The following is a 16968-nucleotide window of genomic DNA, read 5'->3' on the forward strand; positions in this document are numbered from 1 at the left end:
AATTGTTAAAGTACAAAAGTAAGTATATTTTTATCGTCTTCACAGAGACTGATGCGATATTGATGTTGTTCAACAATTAATATAATTTTAAGTAAAAGGTTTGATGATGTTTGTTTATGAGAAAGTACGAAAATATAGTGATGTAAAGAAATGATTGAAATCACAGAGAGATAAGTTTGCTGGGATTTAGACATCGCTAACTCATTCCTATTCTCCTAATCAGTTATATAGATTTTAGACATCTATCAATATTATCACGTATCGCTCGCCGAACGTTTCCGTGTCCAAATAACGTCGAGATATCTATTGTACCTATTAACCTCCGATGTCTCGGATCATCAATCAATACAATAACATTAAGATCCAATACAAAAAGTGAATATTAAACCCAAATCTATGTCTAGGATTTAGGATTCAATAGATGTTATCCTAGTTCTTTGGGTTCAAAAAGCATATTTCTATAACAAGTTAAACCCAAGAATTAAAATATGAAAATCAAGGACAACACCAATATTAATGGATAATCTAAAATCATATATAAGATCATGATCATAAAGTATATATATTACTAGAGTTAGTTACATCTAATAATCCCAACAAAAGAGAGTTTAGCTACTCATTTTCATGATAGTTTTACAAAAGATAAAGAAGAAAATAAATGAATAAACATATCAATGGTGATGTCTCAACTATTGTTGTGCATCCACCTTCAAATCCCCTTGAATCTGCCTCCTTAGGCCTATCTCTGCTTTTGGTGATGTTTTGAGTGTTTGGAATGGAATGAATTATGTTTTTCTGCATATGGTGGCCTTTTATAGTCCAACAATCTATAGCTCGCCCAGTCAACTACCTTACTTCACAGTTGGGTTTGTTGACACGTCCCACTAGTTTTCTGAGTCACCTCTGAGCTCTGCTCGCTTTCTCTGGCTCCATGTTCTGCCAATTCAACAGGGTCTATAAGAAACTCTCTACCACTTCTCGCCTGTTTCTAGCTTTCTCTAGCTCAGCGAACATCTTCAAGTTCAAACATTAATTCTTCATAAAAACTTCAACTTTAATTACAAAAACTTGTTTAAATGATTGAGATTAAAGATAAACTAACCAAAATTAGATCAACACATATATGTATAAGTTCTTGGGGACTTATATACACAAATCTTGCAAAACAAGTCAATAAGTGCATAAAATATATACGTAAAATTACCACTTTTTGGCACTTATCACCAATTTGGAAGGTACATAAGTCATAGAATGCAAAATTTGTTTTTATCTTTTCTAAAAAATTCAAACAATGAAATGGAAGATTTATTCCACTCCACTCAATTGATTTATATTCCATCAATCCAGAGTCTTATAGATATATACTATATTATGTTATTGTTGGTCATATTTTCCCTTAAAACTAGAAGATAAGCCATAAAAAAGTTGGGTGAAATAATACCTTAGTATTTGACTTGAGTAATAGAAGTATAAGGGCCGTTTAGCTTATTGTTGAGCTTATGAAAAATAACTTATGCAAATAAATAAACTTTTATGTTAAGTTATCGATAGTAAAAATTGTATCTTCATATGCTCTTATTTCATAAAAATGCCTTAACAAACTTATACTACATTCGTCGTAAATATAAGACCATCTTTTTTATTTGTCCCTTTTTTTTTTTATACCGTCGTCAAAAAAAAAAAAAAAAAAAAAAAGCAACAATAATTGTCAACAAATTTAATACAACAATCCACTTTCTTAATCTCCGTAATTTTCTTAAGAGCATTGCTATATCTCACGACACACTTTGTCCAGAAAAATTCACGAACCGCACACTTAATGTATATTAGCCAATGAAATTGATTTATTAGCGGAAATCACGGCAGATGTGCATCAACGGTATAAAAAACATTGTTTTTATATTTTTATTCCTTGTTAAATTAAATAAAAATTTGGGGAATTACTAGTAAGTAAGTAAGTAACCGCTTCACTTTGCCGTCACACCGTATGACCCCAAAACCTCTATCTAAGTGCTCTGCTTTGCTCTTGCAAAAATTTCTTCTCATGTTGTACCAGTGAGTGAGCCACCAAGTCAAAATCCAAAATAGGAGCTATATCAAATTGGTAAATATTCAAGCAAAATTGTGACCCTATTGTGAGCTTCATAATTCAACGGAAGCTTCTGCAATCAAACACAATTCCATCACAGCGTGTACTGAGTCGGGCTACCTTACTGAGTCAAACTCGGCGGTGCTAACACAAATCATTAGAAAATATAAGCTAGCAAACCCTCTCACTGCTACTACCAAGTACCATCATGAACCAAAAGTGATTTCAAAGAATTCAAATGCTTCTAAGTTTTCACATAACAGAATTTCCAAACCCAATCAGTTATAAAAATCTTCATTTTCAAAACCCCACTTTAAATATATATTCACCTGTGAGAAAAATTATGGAGTAAAAAGGGACAGAATATGCCAATTATTTGAGAAAAATTAATTTTGGAAGGAGAACAAGGCAAAGTTGCAAAGAGAAGAAGATTGAGTCTTGTCACCGGAGCCGAAGATGAAAAGAGACTAGAAAGAGAGATCATTAAATTAATTAAATTAAATAAAAGATGCCACATCATTCGTGATTTGCTTCGTGAGATACTGTTCGCTATATTAATCATTTCCCTTTTCTTAATGGAGTCTTATATTTAGGGATAGAAGTAATAATTATACATAAAAACTTACTCTCTCCGGTCCTTTTTATAAGAAACACTTTAAAAAAGAAAATTGGTTAGAATCTCCGGGTTGAACTCGGTTGAGTCGTAAGTTAAATTTTTTTTTCCACCCCAACATTTAACCCTCTACCCCCACAAATAATTTGATATTCTAATTTTATTAATATTAAATATCTAAATGAAGAATCATCATATTTTTTCATAAAAATAACTCACCGGCTCATTGTATTTTTCTAATATTAAATATCTAAATAAAGAATCATCATATTTTTTCATAAAAATTACTCACCGGCCCATTGTATTTTCTTGATAATAGTGTAATTTTTTTCACTATAAAAATAATCACTAAATTTTTTTATAAACTCACTAATTTTCGGGTTGGATAGTGTGCTATCGAAATAATTTTTTTTTTATATCAAATGGCTAAACGAGGAATCATTATATTTGCTTATAAAAATTATTCAATCTTTTTATTTTTTTTAAAAGTAGTGCGATAAATTATTATATTTGTTCATAAAAATTATTCAATTTTTTTATTTTCTTAAAAAATATTTAAAAAACCATAACACTAGTGGGCCGGTCAATTTTTTTGGGTTGAGTCTGGTTTTACCCGGAACCCAATTTTTTTTATGGTCTTTTCATTTTTGTTGAAATCCATATCCACCAAGCTCAATGCAATTTTTTAGGTTGGATTGGATGAATTTGACTGGATCGACCGAATTTGCTCAATCCATGTACACTCTAGAAAGAAAGGAAAAAATATTCATTGCAAGTAATAAAAGATTATGGAAAAAATTGATACAGAACCATAAAAGGAAAAAATGATATAGAACCAATAAAGGAAAAATTGAAATAGTAACAGTAACAAAAAATGGTTCCTTGGTGCCCAAGCATGCGTGTCCAGAAAGTAAACGAGATTTTTTTTTTAAAGTTTACTTAGTACACATTTTAAAAGAAAATCATTTATTTATTTACTTATTTGAGGATTTTTAAATTCTGTCCACTATATATATATAGGGGTTTTCTAACTTAGACCCTAGTTAGGTCTAAGTTAGCAAGGTGCACCTTTTGAGTTGGACCAAAATACCCATTCTTTTAATTTTTGAAAGAATAGAGCAACAGGGGCATTTCTGTAATTTTACATAAAAAAAAAAATAATGACACGCGCCCCCACCTTCTTAAAAATTAATAGACGTGGATCCAGTGTCGCGCGCGTACGGAAGGACCATGGTTACAGACCGTTGATTTCCATCAGACAGCCAAGATGTGATCTCATTAAGGCTGTCTGATTGATCAGACAGCCCAGATCATCCTACCATCTTGTCTGCGCCACACTAGATTATAAGCTGGAGAGAGAAAATTTTACTTTTGAAAAAGGCAGCCACGTGTCAGCATATGAATGGGTCTGCGTGATTTTTTCCATTTTATGCTTTAAACTCGATTATTTCGTCGTAAATTAATTTTTTATTTTTTAATTTTTATACCAAAATTCATAATTTTTTTTTCTCTACAAATAGAGACTTGGTTTGTTTGATTTGGACACCGAAAAAAAAACGCAATTTTTCACTACTTTAAACTCGATTATTTCGTCGTAAATTAATTTTTTATTTTTTATTTTTTATACCAAAATTCATAATTTTTTTTTCTCTACAAATAGAGATTTGGTTCGTTCGATTTGGACACCGAAAAAAAAAAACGCAATTTTTCACTACCTTAAATGAGATAAAACGATAATTAAAAACTAATGTTTGCTTCTGAAACCATTTATCTGGTACAATGGTTTCAGAGAGTTGTAATCTGAAACCATTTTGCTGGTAGAATGGTTTCAGTAAGTTGATTATTAGTTATTTGCTTCTGAAACCATTTAGCTTGTAGAATGGTTGCACATAGTTGTATTCTGAAACCATTTTACTGGTAGAATGGTTTCAGTGAGTAATTTATTAATTGTGTTTGCTTCTGAAACCATTTATCTGGTACAATGGTTTCAGAGAGTTGTAATCTGAAACCATTTTGCTGGTAGAATGGTTTCAGTAAGTTGATTATTAGTTATTTGCTTCTGAAACCATTTAGCTTGTAGAATGGTTGCACATAGTTGTATTCTGAAACCATTTTACTGGTAGAATGGTTTCAGTGAGTAATTTATTAATTGTGTTTGCTTCTGAAACCATTTATCTGGTACAATGGTTTCAGAGAGTTGTAATCTGAAACCATTTTGCTGGTAGAATGGTTTCAGTAAGTTGATTATTAGTTATTTGCTTCTGAAACCATTTAGCTTGTAGAATGGTTGCACATAGTTGTACTCTGAAACCATTTTACTGGTAGAATGGTTTCAGTGAGTAATTTATTAATTGTGTTTGCTTCTGAAACCATTTATCTGGTACAATGGTTTCAGAGAGTTGTAATCTGAAACCATTTTCCTGGTAGGATGGTTTCAGTAAGTTGATTATTAGTTATTTGATGAGATTAAGGTAGTGAAAAATTGGGTTTTTTTTTTCTGTGTCCAAATCAAACGAACCAAGTCTCTATTTGTAGAGAAAAAAAAATTATGAATTTTGGTATAAAAAATAAAAAATAAAAAATTAATTTACGACGAAATAATCGAGTTTAAAGTAGTGAAAAATCGCGTTTTTTTTTTCGGTGTCCAAATCAAACGAACCAAGTCTCTATTTGTAGAGAAAAAAAAATTATGAATTTTGGTATAAAAATTAAAAAATAAAAAATTAATTTACGACGAAATAATGGAGTTTAAAGTATTAAATGAAAAAAAATTAACGCAGCCAATGAAAGAGTGACACGTGGCCTGCCTTTTTAAAAAGGCTTCTCTCTCCGCGATTGGGCTTCAGCCACTCGCGCCTGTCGTCGCGTGTGGTACACGCGCTTTGGTTTTGGCAAATAACAGCGTGACACGTGTCCTGGGGGGGGGGAAAAAGAAGTGGGGGCGCGCGTACTGTTGCATAAAATTACAGAAATGCCCCTGTTGCTCTATTCTTCCAAAAAATTAAAAAATGGGTATTTTTGTCCAACTCAAAAGGTGCACCTTGCTAATTTAGACCCAACTGGGTCTAAATTAGCAGCCCCCATATATATATATTTGAACTGTCACTATATTTTCAAAAAATATAATCTATCATTAAAAAACTATATAGTAAAAAAAAAAATTTTTTTGACGGAAGTAAAAAATTTTTATATAGTAAATGTAAATTTTTTTTATAATAGTGAATGCAAAATATTATATTTTGGTACGACAGCATAAAACATATTTTTTGATATATATGGGAAAAAAAGTTGGATTAAAAAAGAAAGTATAATATTAAATTTGGGGTGAGAGGAGATGTCCTAATTCAAGGCAAAAAATATTGTACGACTTAATTTTTTTTATAAAAAATCTACATTTACATTCCTCAAAATAATAAGACTGAAATTTGGAACTTCAAATTCTAAGACCTTTTTTTTTCTTTTTTTTTTTTGATAAAATACAATTTTTTTTACTATTACTATTAAACTAAACCTTTAAAGTTAAATTGAAAATTAAAATAAATAGGAAACAAGAACCCAATAATAATAATAATTAATATATAGAAAACAGGTACATTTTACTGTAAAAAAAGAAAATTGGTACATTTGCACATATTACATCAAAGATAAAATACATAAGCTATTAATAATCGTTAGTTAGTTCAGTGGTGATTGACTCTGAATTTGGTAGTAAGGACCACAGTTCGATCCCCGCAACTACGATCGAAAAGAGATTGAAATCACTTGATACCAGAACTGACTACCGAACCAAATTAATTCGACAGTGAAAGAAAAAAAAAACACCATTAAAAAAAATCAGCATAATAGATTCTTGTTGCAAATATAAGCAAAAACTATAATTATAAAAAAAATATAAGCAAAAATATCTGAAAAAAACTTTCCTTTACCGTAAATATAATTTTTTTTTGGTTACCTTACCGAAAATATAATTAAGGAAATATATATTTATAAACAGAATTTGTCAATTTGAATGAAACAAGAAAAAGATGTTGCTATAAAACAGTGATGAGCTGTTGCATATTGTGAAAGTCTAATAAAATTCCCTTAAAATTTGCGATTCTCTCTAATATCTCTCTCTTCTATATACCATACACACTCTTCATTTTCTCGCTTTAAAGTGTTACCAAAAATGGAGAAAAAATTCATAGAACACAAAACTGTTACCAAAAAGCTTGTGAAACCTGGTTTCATGTCTTCTTCTTTCATACCAAAAACAATAAGAGTCACAGTTACTGATAATGATGCCACAGATTCTTCAAGTGAAGATGAAGGTTTCAAGAATGGTTTTGTTCAAATAACAAGAAAATCAGTGAAAGAGATTAGGTTTCAAGAATGTTCTACTCTTTCTAACAAGAACAACAAAAAGAAACCGGCGGTGTGTACTTCTGGTACCTCTTTGTACTCTGAAGAGACAAAAAACAAGAATGGTGTTGTTGGTGAATGTTGTTTGAAACAAGACAATAATAATAAGGATAAAGATATAAAGAATGTTGTTCATCAGAAGTTTCGCGGGGTTAGACGTCGGCCGTGGGGGAGATGGGCGGCCGAGATTCGGGATCCTCGTCTTCGAAGGAGAAAATGGTTAGGTACTTTTGATACTGCTGAAGAAGCTGCTTTGGTTTATGATAGAGCTGCAATTGATTATAGAGGTGCTGATGCTGTTACAAATATTATCAAACCACCACAAAAACATCATCAACAACAACAACAACAACAACAAAAGAAAACATTATCAAAGAATGTTTGTGACAAAAATGTTAATGTTGTTGATGTTAATGATTGTGTTGAGTCTGATACTAACAAAGAAGAATGTAATGGTAGTTCATCTTGTTCATCTGGTATTGAAATTTGGAGTGAAAAGATGAATGATCAAGAATGGATTAAAGAAATAAGTGGTGAGAAATATTTGGATTTGGATGATGGTTTTATGTTTGATGATTCATTTGGTTCTTATAATGAACCTGTTATTACTACAATGGTTTCTAATGAGAGTGAATGCATTATTGATAATATTCCTTTTCATCTTGAAGAAGATTTTGAATCATGTAAATGGGAAGTTGATAATTACTTCAATGATACTTTGTCAATGCATTGAGACATGGAATAATTTGTCAAATGAAATTGTAAGTGAGTTTCTTTTGAGTCTACTTAGAAAGTGTGAATGTATGGTTTTTATTTTTTTGTTTCTTTGCCTTTAGTTTCTTCATAAAAGTTTTGTTTCTTTGTAGTTCTACTTTGAAGGATTTAGTGACTTTGTGTTAAATTATAGTATTGTTTTGTTTTATCTCTAAATTTTGGTTGAGTGGTAGGTGGCTATATTAGTCATTTCATTTTTTATTTAATTGTAAAATTGGTAGCATTTTGATTTTGGGATGCAATGTGTGTTGTCTAATGGAAATTGCAATTGGCTATTTTAGTGGCAATTGAATAGGCCAAACAGATTTCATCATACATGAAAATGTTTTGGTGTTACTATTCAGCTTAGCATTGTTAGTTTAATTGTTAACCGAAACAAATCACGTTGTAACTGTGGTTATAGTATCAACCGTTTGATTTCAAGTAATGGTCAAGATTATTTTAGTGTATATGTAATCTGAATCATCCGATATAAAATTAATGACCGAAATTGATGACAATGTATAACCGCGTTCTCTTATTACCGCACCAAATCTGGATCCTTGTTAGCAAGTCACTTTCTCAAGTACCTTGTTTGAAAGGTTGATCTGCTTAAGCAATTTTTGAGTTTCAGCCACTTTCAAGGTGCTTTTTCGCAAACAATTCCTTTCATTCCGAAGAAAAAATATGGAATGTATTCAAGGAACAACAAACATACAAAATGCGCGAATATTTAGCTTGGTCTAACTAGAGAAATTTGATTGATCGAATCGAGCTCTAACTTCGATCTAACACAATGAAGGTGCAGCCACATGTTATGTCCGTGCGTCCGTGTGTTACTTAAAATATCAATAATGAATGTTGAAAACATAGTGAGTACTCATGATTTTAATTAGAGAATCTAAACTAGTCTTACAAATTAATTATTAAATAGTAGTAATTAGATGTACTATCAATAAATAAATTGGATCCCTAAATCATCTGGAAAAGTTCTTAATTAGAAAAATTAAGGAAAAATAAGGTTGCTAGGACCACTTAAATTGTGACTTGATCTGCTTGGATTATCCAATTTGATCTGTCCTATAGACACTATTCACTAGAAACTTCTCACACACAAAAATACTACTAGACACCAGAAAGTAGAAACCATAAAATCTTTGTACAAAAGACAAATATTGGGAAGGGTGAACTATAAGGTTAGCATCCTAAAGGCTAAAAGTAGGATTGTCTTTTTTTTTGGTTTTTTAAAGTTTCAAAAAGAATGCATGCAGGTTGAACCTTATGTGGACACAGAGAAAGTGAGAGGCATTCCAAGGTTTGGTCAACATCCTATAAATTTTTTGGATTGGTGATAATTTTTTTACTACAAAATACCAAGATCAGAAAACATGCATGCATGTGTTTTAAAATTTAAAAAAATGTTTAAAAGTATGAAACCAAGTCCTAAATCAACTGACAAAAAATTATCGAAATTGTTTAGCCGAACGTTATGACAATTGACCGGGGTCGAATCCCGACTCTTTCACTTCCATGTGTGAGATTTTGATGATTTTGTCATTTCGTATATATGAAACCAAGTTGATAATTCAAGCATGTTTTTTTTTGACAGCATAATTCAAGCATGTTATTGGTTCTTTTTGTGAACACCTTTTTAATTTTTTATATAAAACAGTACATATAGGTTCAGAACTATTGCCAGAATCCTTAATTGGGTGAAATTTCTGATGCTTTTTGCTCAAGTGAGAAAAATCCAATACTAGTGAACAAAAAAGAGGAAATTGTTTTTGATTTTTGTAGGTAAGTCTTCAAAATTATGTGGTCCATGAAGCTATGACATCAGTATTTCAGAAATCTATCATAAAATTATATGTGTATATCAGGGGTTGCATAAAGTTTGGTTCATGATTTTTCCCAATACCAAAAGATAGCAACTATAGTCAACTACTACAACATAAGAGCATCATCTTCAATGGACAACTCTACACAAAAGTATTTGTCGATCCTATTAGAGACACATTATATTGAAGTAATTTACTCATTTTTTACTCTAATCGTGCAACTCTAAAAAATTTATATTAGGTTCCACAACTTTACCTCATATATTAATATTTTATTTATATTTAATTTTATCACAACTTAAAATATCAACGAGAGAAAATAATACTAGTATTTAAATGAAAGTATAAGAGATAGTTCAGAATAACAAGATGTACTAGAAATACACTATATCAGAATCCAAACGAGCTCTAAGAAATACAAGAAAAAACAAAATTTAAAATATTTCGCCATTGTTAAAATATTTTGCAGAATAGCCTGAACCAAATTCCAACTGAATTTTTCTCAACCATCCCTGTGTTTCTTTTCTACACTCCATTTTTGCCTTTGGATAAACATTTCGGAACACGTTTTACGGATTTTTTTTGCCTTGGAAAAAATTTTGTAATGTATTTTTCCGAATTTAAACTAGAAAAATTTTGAAAATGCATTCCGAAGTGTTTAACCAAGAGCAAAAATGGTGGATAGAAAAGAAACACGAGAGGTGGTATGAGAAAAATTCATTCCAACTAACACATGTTATGGCCCAACCCAATGTTAGCGATTCCTGGTATAAAGGTGTACCTGTTCTAGTAGGGTGAGGGGGTGCAACTAGTATATTTGAAGAGTGGACTTTGTTATTGAGACTACGAACTGGTGCAACACTAAATGAGGCATAAAATAATTTTTTTATCCTTACTTTTAATCAAAATCTTGTGCATTTTCATGTTTTTTAATAATTTTTTGTATTTATGTTTATAATATTATAAGAACATTTCCCACACAAATTTAATTTTTGTAACACATGATGAATTATTTATGCGTGAAAAACTAAAAAAAAAAATCATATTTTCATCAATTGTTAATTCATGGTTAAAAATTCATATTTAGAACATCTTCCATGTTTATAATATTAGATGTGCTATATAAGCACAAAAAGATCAAACAAAAATACAATATCGTACTTTCTCCACTCACAACATGGATATGGAGACGTGCAACAAATATAAAAAAAAAAAGTAAAAGTGCAGCTTTATTATATTTTTATTAAGAAATTATGTTTAAATGACATTTTCCTAATAATATACTCCCTCCATCCCATTTTATAAGACCTCATTTGACTAAATTCACTATTTATATGTGTTGTTTTGACCGTGTTTTTCTAAAAGTATATAAGTGTAAATATTATCATATAAGATATTGTTTGATTTGTTTCGATGAATACTTTTAAAATATCAAATTTTTATAATTTTTACAAATAGAAACAAGGATCAATATTATATTTTGGTACGGAAGGAGTACTCCTAGTATTTGGGCCAAACCCGATATACATGCGGCATGCCCAATCATCTCATTGCTATATATCTTGAACAACACTCTTCAATTACACAACACAATAGGATTTCTAACGCTGTACAAATTTTAGAGCATCCTATAACATAACACAACAACTTGGTAATAGTTCTCACATCACATCACTCACACACAGATCAATTCAATAATGAGCGTGTTCAGTAAATTAGATCCAGACATCATTACATTCCATATCCTTCCACACCTGGACGGCAAAACCCTAATAATCTTATCATCTGTTTCTTCTGAATTCCACAACTTGATTTGGAAAAACATCAACAACAACTCAGATTTATGGCTTAACATTTGTACCTCCATATGACCTTCCTTACTCACCAATTTTCCGAGGCTAGACTTCCTTTCAATCATCTCCCTCCTGCCCGGTGGTTACCGTTCATTTTTCTGCGATGCTTTCCCTTCCATTCACCCTCCTCTCAACAATCCTCTTCCTCCCAAAGCATTTTTCTTCTATGCCATTGATATATATTTACATGGAGAACCACACCCTTTGTACTCACTTTATACCCCTCAACTCATATACACATCTGAATATACATCTCATCCTTTGGCCGATCCTCCTATTTTTAGATTTGCGTTGGATCATGGAAAGGCTAAGGTGAATTTTATTAAGGTAAAGAAAGAAGGGTGTTTGGAATATTTGAAACAAAAATTGACGTTCAGTTGTGTGGCTATCGACCCGATTGGAATAAAGCTTCGTGGGAGCTTGTTTACTTCTGGCTGTACAGCTGTTTCGGCGACACATGTGATCTTAGGGCGGTGGGTTAAGGTGTTGTTCGAGACAGCGCTGCCTATGCCGGTGGGGCTGTCTAATATTTATACCAAGATGATGAAGTGTGGGATGGAGTTGACGTGCAGCTGGGAAGGTGATGGAGAAGATAAGTTGTTCGTGAATTTTATTTACATTACAATGAAGGACATGAATGAAAAACCTCTGTTTGGTGAGAGATGGTGCTGCCGTAATCCTCAATGCTATTCAAAACGGGGAGAGGAGAGGAAGAAGCGTATGAACTAAATTTCAAACTTGTTTCAATTCAACCAGTCATCATCATGGTAATTTGTACTAGTATTTTGTAGGTTAATATGAATTTACTTATTTTTTGAGTTTATAAAAAGTAATTTAGGCAAATATATAAGTTTTATGTTAATTTATATGTTGGCGAGGTAGTCTCGACAACCACATCCTACGTTATCAGGGTGTTATTTTAATTCAGGACTGAATATGGTTGTTGATTATTTCACCATTGTTTGGAACGGAGAAAAAACCACTGCCGTTGTCAAAATCGATAACCAGAGAATAAATATTATGTGAAAATTGTTACAACACATAGACTACCCTCAACCTTACCCCCAGTACACGCATACTCTCCAAAGCAAATACCTAACTACATCTCACAACACTCTAATAAAAGAGTATAAGAGAAAATCAAAAAAGTCAGATATAACTTATAAGCTTAAAGTGCTACTGACTGAGACATCTAAAAACAAAGAACTTAGGTCCAATATATAGCCTTGATTTTCCCCTTGCTTCACCACTCTAAGCGATGCGAGACTTCTCCAATAGCTATTTTTTTAACCTTTTTATTTTTTAAGAAATAGGCGATGTGAGACTTGACAATCAACCCCAACATATTGTACTTCATATAGTCAACGGCTAATAGTGTCGTTTTGCTTGTTTGTTTTTGCTGGTGTAGCTTTAATGTCGTGGTCTTCTCTACCATATTTTATTTTTGACTTAATTACACTTTCGGTCTCTTATCTTTATTTTAGGTTTTAAGTTGGTCTCTTGTCTTTTAAAACTTTCAAGTTGATACCTTATATTTTCTTTAAGTTTCAAGTTAACAGTTTCAAGTTGGTCCCTTAAGTTTGGTCCTAGTCATATTCCATGTCATTTTTTATTAATTAAAATAAAAAATAAAATATAAGGGATCAACTTGAAACCTAAAATTTGATGGGACGACTAACTAATGCAACGGAAGAAAAGATAATGACCAAAATAAAACTTTTAAAAGATAAGAGACCAACTTAAAATCTAAAATAAAGATAAGAGATAAAAAATATAATTAAACTTTTATTTTTCGTTTTGTTCCGATTGTGGGTATTTTTTTTTATAAGCAGATTGTGGGTATCTAGTTGTATATACTTTTGATATCTATGATTCTCTCTTATTTTTATTTTGTATATATAATATTATATTTTCCATTAAAAAAATACATCAAATATTTTATGAAATCAAAGAACTCGAACTCGACTTTTAAAGGGAATAATTCTTAATTAAACTTTATTTATCTTTGCTGCCGAACTCCAGATTACCGGTGTCTCACTCTTGAAAACTAGATGATTAAGACCAAAAAAATGGAGAAAATAATAGATAACTAGGTTAATTATTTTAAACTTATACAAAATATAACACTCAAAAGATAATTAACACATATGAATCTATATTAATTAATTCTCTTCTCACCAATGGGATAAATTGATTTCATGGACATTGAACCAGATACACACACATGAACAAAATTAAAGCTAGATTTATCTTTTTAAATCATATTACATGACTAAAATGGGATTAACACTATTCAATAAAAACTCATCAACCAACCTCACATATGCATTTATCATTTTCGCAGAAACCACCAGATATAATTTTATTCATCAAAAGGCACTTAAGGTGACAAACAACGCTGTCTCCTCCACTATTGTGTCTGCATGGACCTTTATAAGTAAAACATATTATCTCAGATGCCTCAATATGCATCACTGCTTCTTCTGCAATTTTCAAATCAAACAAAATAATTATTATTATTTTTTTTTATTTTGAAATTAAGTGGTATATTTACACTTCTTAATTATCTATATTTTATTGCTACACAAATTACTGAATAGGAAATTATTTTTAAAATATTTTAAAATTTATGATTCATTACGATATAAATTTTATATCTTTAAATTTACATTTTATAAAAATCAATCTCTAAATTTAAATTTTATTAAAAATAGTTTGAATTTTTATTTTCAAACAAACAAACTTATATTTTTATAATTATATTTGCTATTATTGTCGAAAAAAATTACGTCTACCATTAAAAATAAATAAACAAATAATAATTTAAAGATAGCTTCAATTTTTATTTTCGAACAAACAAACAAACTTATATTTTTATAATTATATTTTCCATTATTGTTCAATAAAAATTATATCTGCCATTGTAAAAATGATAAATAAAAAAGTAAATAAACTTATATTTTAAAATTACTTTAATTACGAGAAATATAAAAATAGAGATACTAATTAAAATATAAACTTACGAGCAGCAAAGACAACAATAAGAAAGAAGAATAAGCTGAAAACCATTTTTCTCTCCATCATTTCTGACTTTTATTTTGTCTCCTAATAAGCATGTATATAAGTGATTATGATACATCTCAATGCTATTGCTATTTAGTACTGGTATTTTATAGAGCCATTTAAGTTAAACTTGAACTAAATATTCCAACCATTAATCAATTTGAAAAGACACCATGAGTTGAATGTGACCCTTAAGGCCTTAACCAATGTTTGGTTATACCATTTCAGTACCACTGTACCAGTTTGCAATTTGAAAAGTCACCATAATTTATACACATAATATTATTGTAATTTTTTTTAATGAACAAATAATATTATATTATATATAAAATGCAAAAAGATAAAGAGAAAATTCAAAGTATAGAGGAGTACTAGAAATACACTCTGCCAATACCTAATAACAACCTCTAAAATATATACGCAGTCCTATAAGAAGACACACCAAAAGCTAAACACATATAACCCTCGGAGAAAGAGGCAAGGATCAACCACCAAGCAAGACAAACAGGAGAGACCTTTACCCAATCAGACCTCACAGAGACCAAAGCAGCCTAGGATACCACGGGAGACACCCACTCAACACTCAACCACCAGAGGATAACATACCACATAGGTGAAATTAGGTGAAATTTGGTTGCAACAACCGAACAATTGATCAGCTGACTCAGACCATAAAGCACATAAGACACGCATAGAAGCACCAACATCCGTAATGACACATTGTTTCCAGAGATTATGGAGATTAGTGAACCATTCAGAATTTCAAGAAGACTGCCGAAAAGATTAAGCTCCCAGACGAAGAGATATCTTCTCCACCTTAAATCTCAAACCCATTGATCATCAAGCCAACTACCCATCTCCCCCATCTTACTAGCACTCTGGGCTGACACTTGAAAAAATATTTGGAACTGACTCTTTAGAGGAGTTCCCCCCACCAAGAAACAAGAAGGAAGTCGTGAGCATATTACCAACTTTTTTAGTGACATCCTCTGAGAACTAATATATGAACTAGCATCCACGGTACCGCCTAGTAAGGTCACATTCCTCCACCAGCCTGAGGCCTTCCTAAGACTCTCAAGCCTCCTACAAAGATGAGGGGAAGAGCAGAAGGAAATAACGAGTCATATCTTGCAAAAGTTATGTCTCTCCGGTTATGTCTCTCCAAAATATTATTGTACTCTTACTTTCTTTTTGTATTTTATTTAAAAAAGTACCTTTCCATGTCATTTTCTATTAATTAAAATAAAAAATAAAATATAAAGGACCAACTTGAAACCTAAAATTTGACGGGACAACTAACTAATGGAACAAAAGAAAAGATAATGACCAAAATGAAAATTTTAAAAGATAAGAGACCAACTTAAAATTTAAAATAAAGATAAGAGACAAAAATGTAATTAAACTTTTATTTTTCTTTTTGTTCAGATTGTGGGTATTTTTTTTATAAGTAGATTGTGGGTATCTAGTTGTATATACTTTTGATATTTGTGATTCTCTCTTATTTTTATTTTGTATATATAATATTATATTTTCCATTAAAAAATACATCAAATATTTTATTTATTAAAATTAAATTTAAACAAAGACAACATAATAAACAGAAATTAGGGTGTGGTTATGGTGCATAAGCCAAAATTTATGCACCATACATAAACTTGCTTCCTACACCTAACATATTTGCTTCCTACACCAAAGGTCAGCTCAAGCCCAAAATTAGGCAATCCATTACTCGGGCGCCCCCCATATACTACCCCATTATTTGCGCGCCCCTTTTTGCTTAGCACGCCCCCCAGTTTTTTTTCCTTTTTCTCCTAGATTTCTTGTGAGCCCCCCAAATTTTTTTTTCCTCCCCTAGATTTCTAGCGCGCCCCCAATTTTTTTCCCTCCTCGAAACTTCTAGCTCACCCCCCCAAATTTCTAGCGCGCCCCCTGTTTCCAATTAAATAATAACTTTTGTTCCTTTGAAGTATATATTATAAAAATCTATTTTTAATTAATTTTCGTCATACACCCTCTCGAAGCCCAACATAATAACGAATAGTTCATGTATATATAAAGCATACTTGTCAAACATACAATTTAATTTTAAATTTTATCAATCATAATCACAATATAAATAAAATTTCATACATTAATTACATATATATATATATATATATATATATATATATATATATATATATATATATATATATATCGATTTTCTTTACAATAAAAAAATGATTGAATCCAATATCTCATGCATACTATCCAAATTTTTTTCAACTAAACTAACCCTAATTGCTTTATATGATTTTTTGCTTTATGTAGCATGGTTTTGTAAAATGGTTATGTGATGTTTTACTTAATAACAATGGT

General features: G+C 30.8%; 1 protein-coding gene and 1 long non-coding RNA gene across 2 annotated transcripts; one reads left to right on the forward strand and one right to left on the reverse strand.

The window, feature by feature from the left end:
* Positions 1-6870: 6870 nt before the first annotated feature.
* LOC123886940 (ethylene-responsive transcription factor CRF6-like) lies at positions 6871-7836 on the forward strand. Its single transcript, XM_045936206.1, has one exon. It carries the CDS (start codon positions 6871-6873, stop codon positions 7834-7836), a length of 966 nt encoding a protein of 321 aa, XP_045792162.1.
* A 5865-nt stretch (positions 7837-13701) lies between these two features.
* On the reverse strand, positions 13702-14788 carry LOC123887223. Its single transcript, XR_006801410.1, has 2 exons — positions 14571-14788; positions 13702-14030 (listed from the first exon to the last, which is right to left on the reverse strand). It is a non-coding gene; the product is annotated as an uncharacterized LOC123887223 (long non-coding RNA).
* Between the last annotated feature and the right edge of the window lie 2180 nt (positions 14789-16968).

The sequence above is a fragment of the Trifolium pratense genome, linkage group LG5 (genome assembly GCF_020283565.1).
Source record: "Trifolium pratense cultivar HEN17-A07 linkage group LG5, ARS_RC_1.1, whole genome shotgun sequence".
NCBI classification, from domain to species: Eukaryota; Viridiplantae; Streptophyta; class Magnoliopsida; order Fabales; family Fabaceae; genus Trifolium; species Trifolium pratense.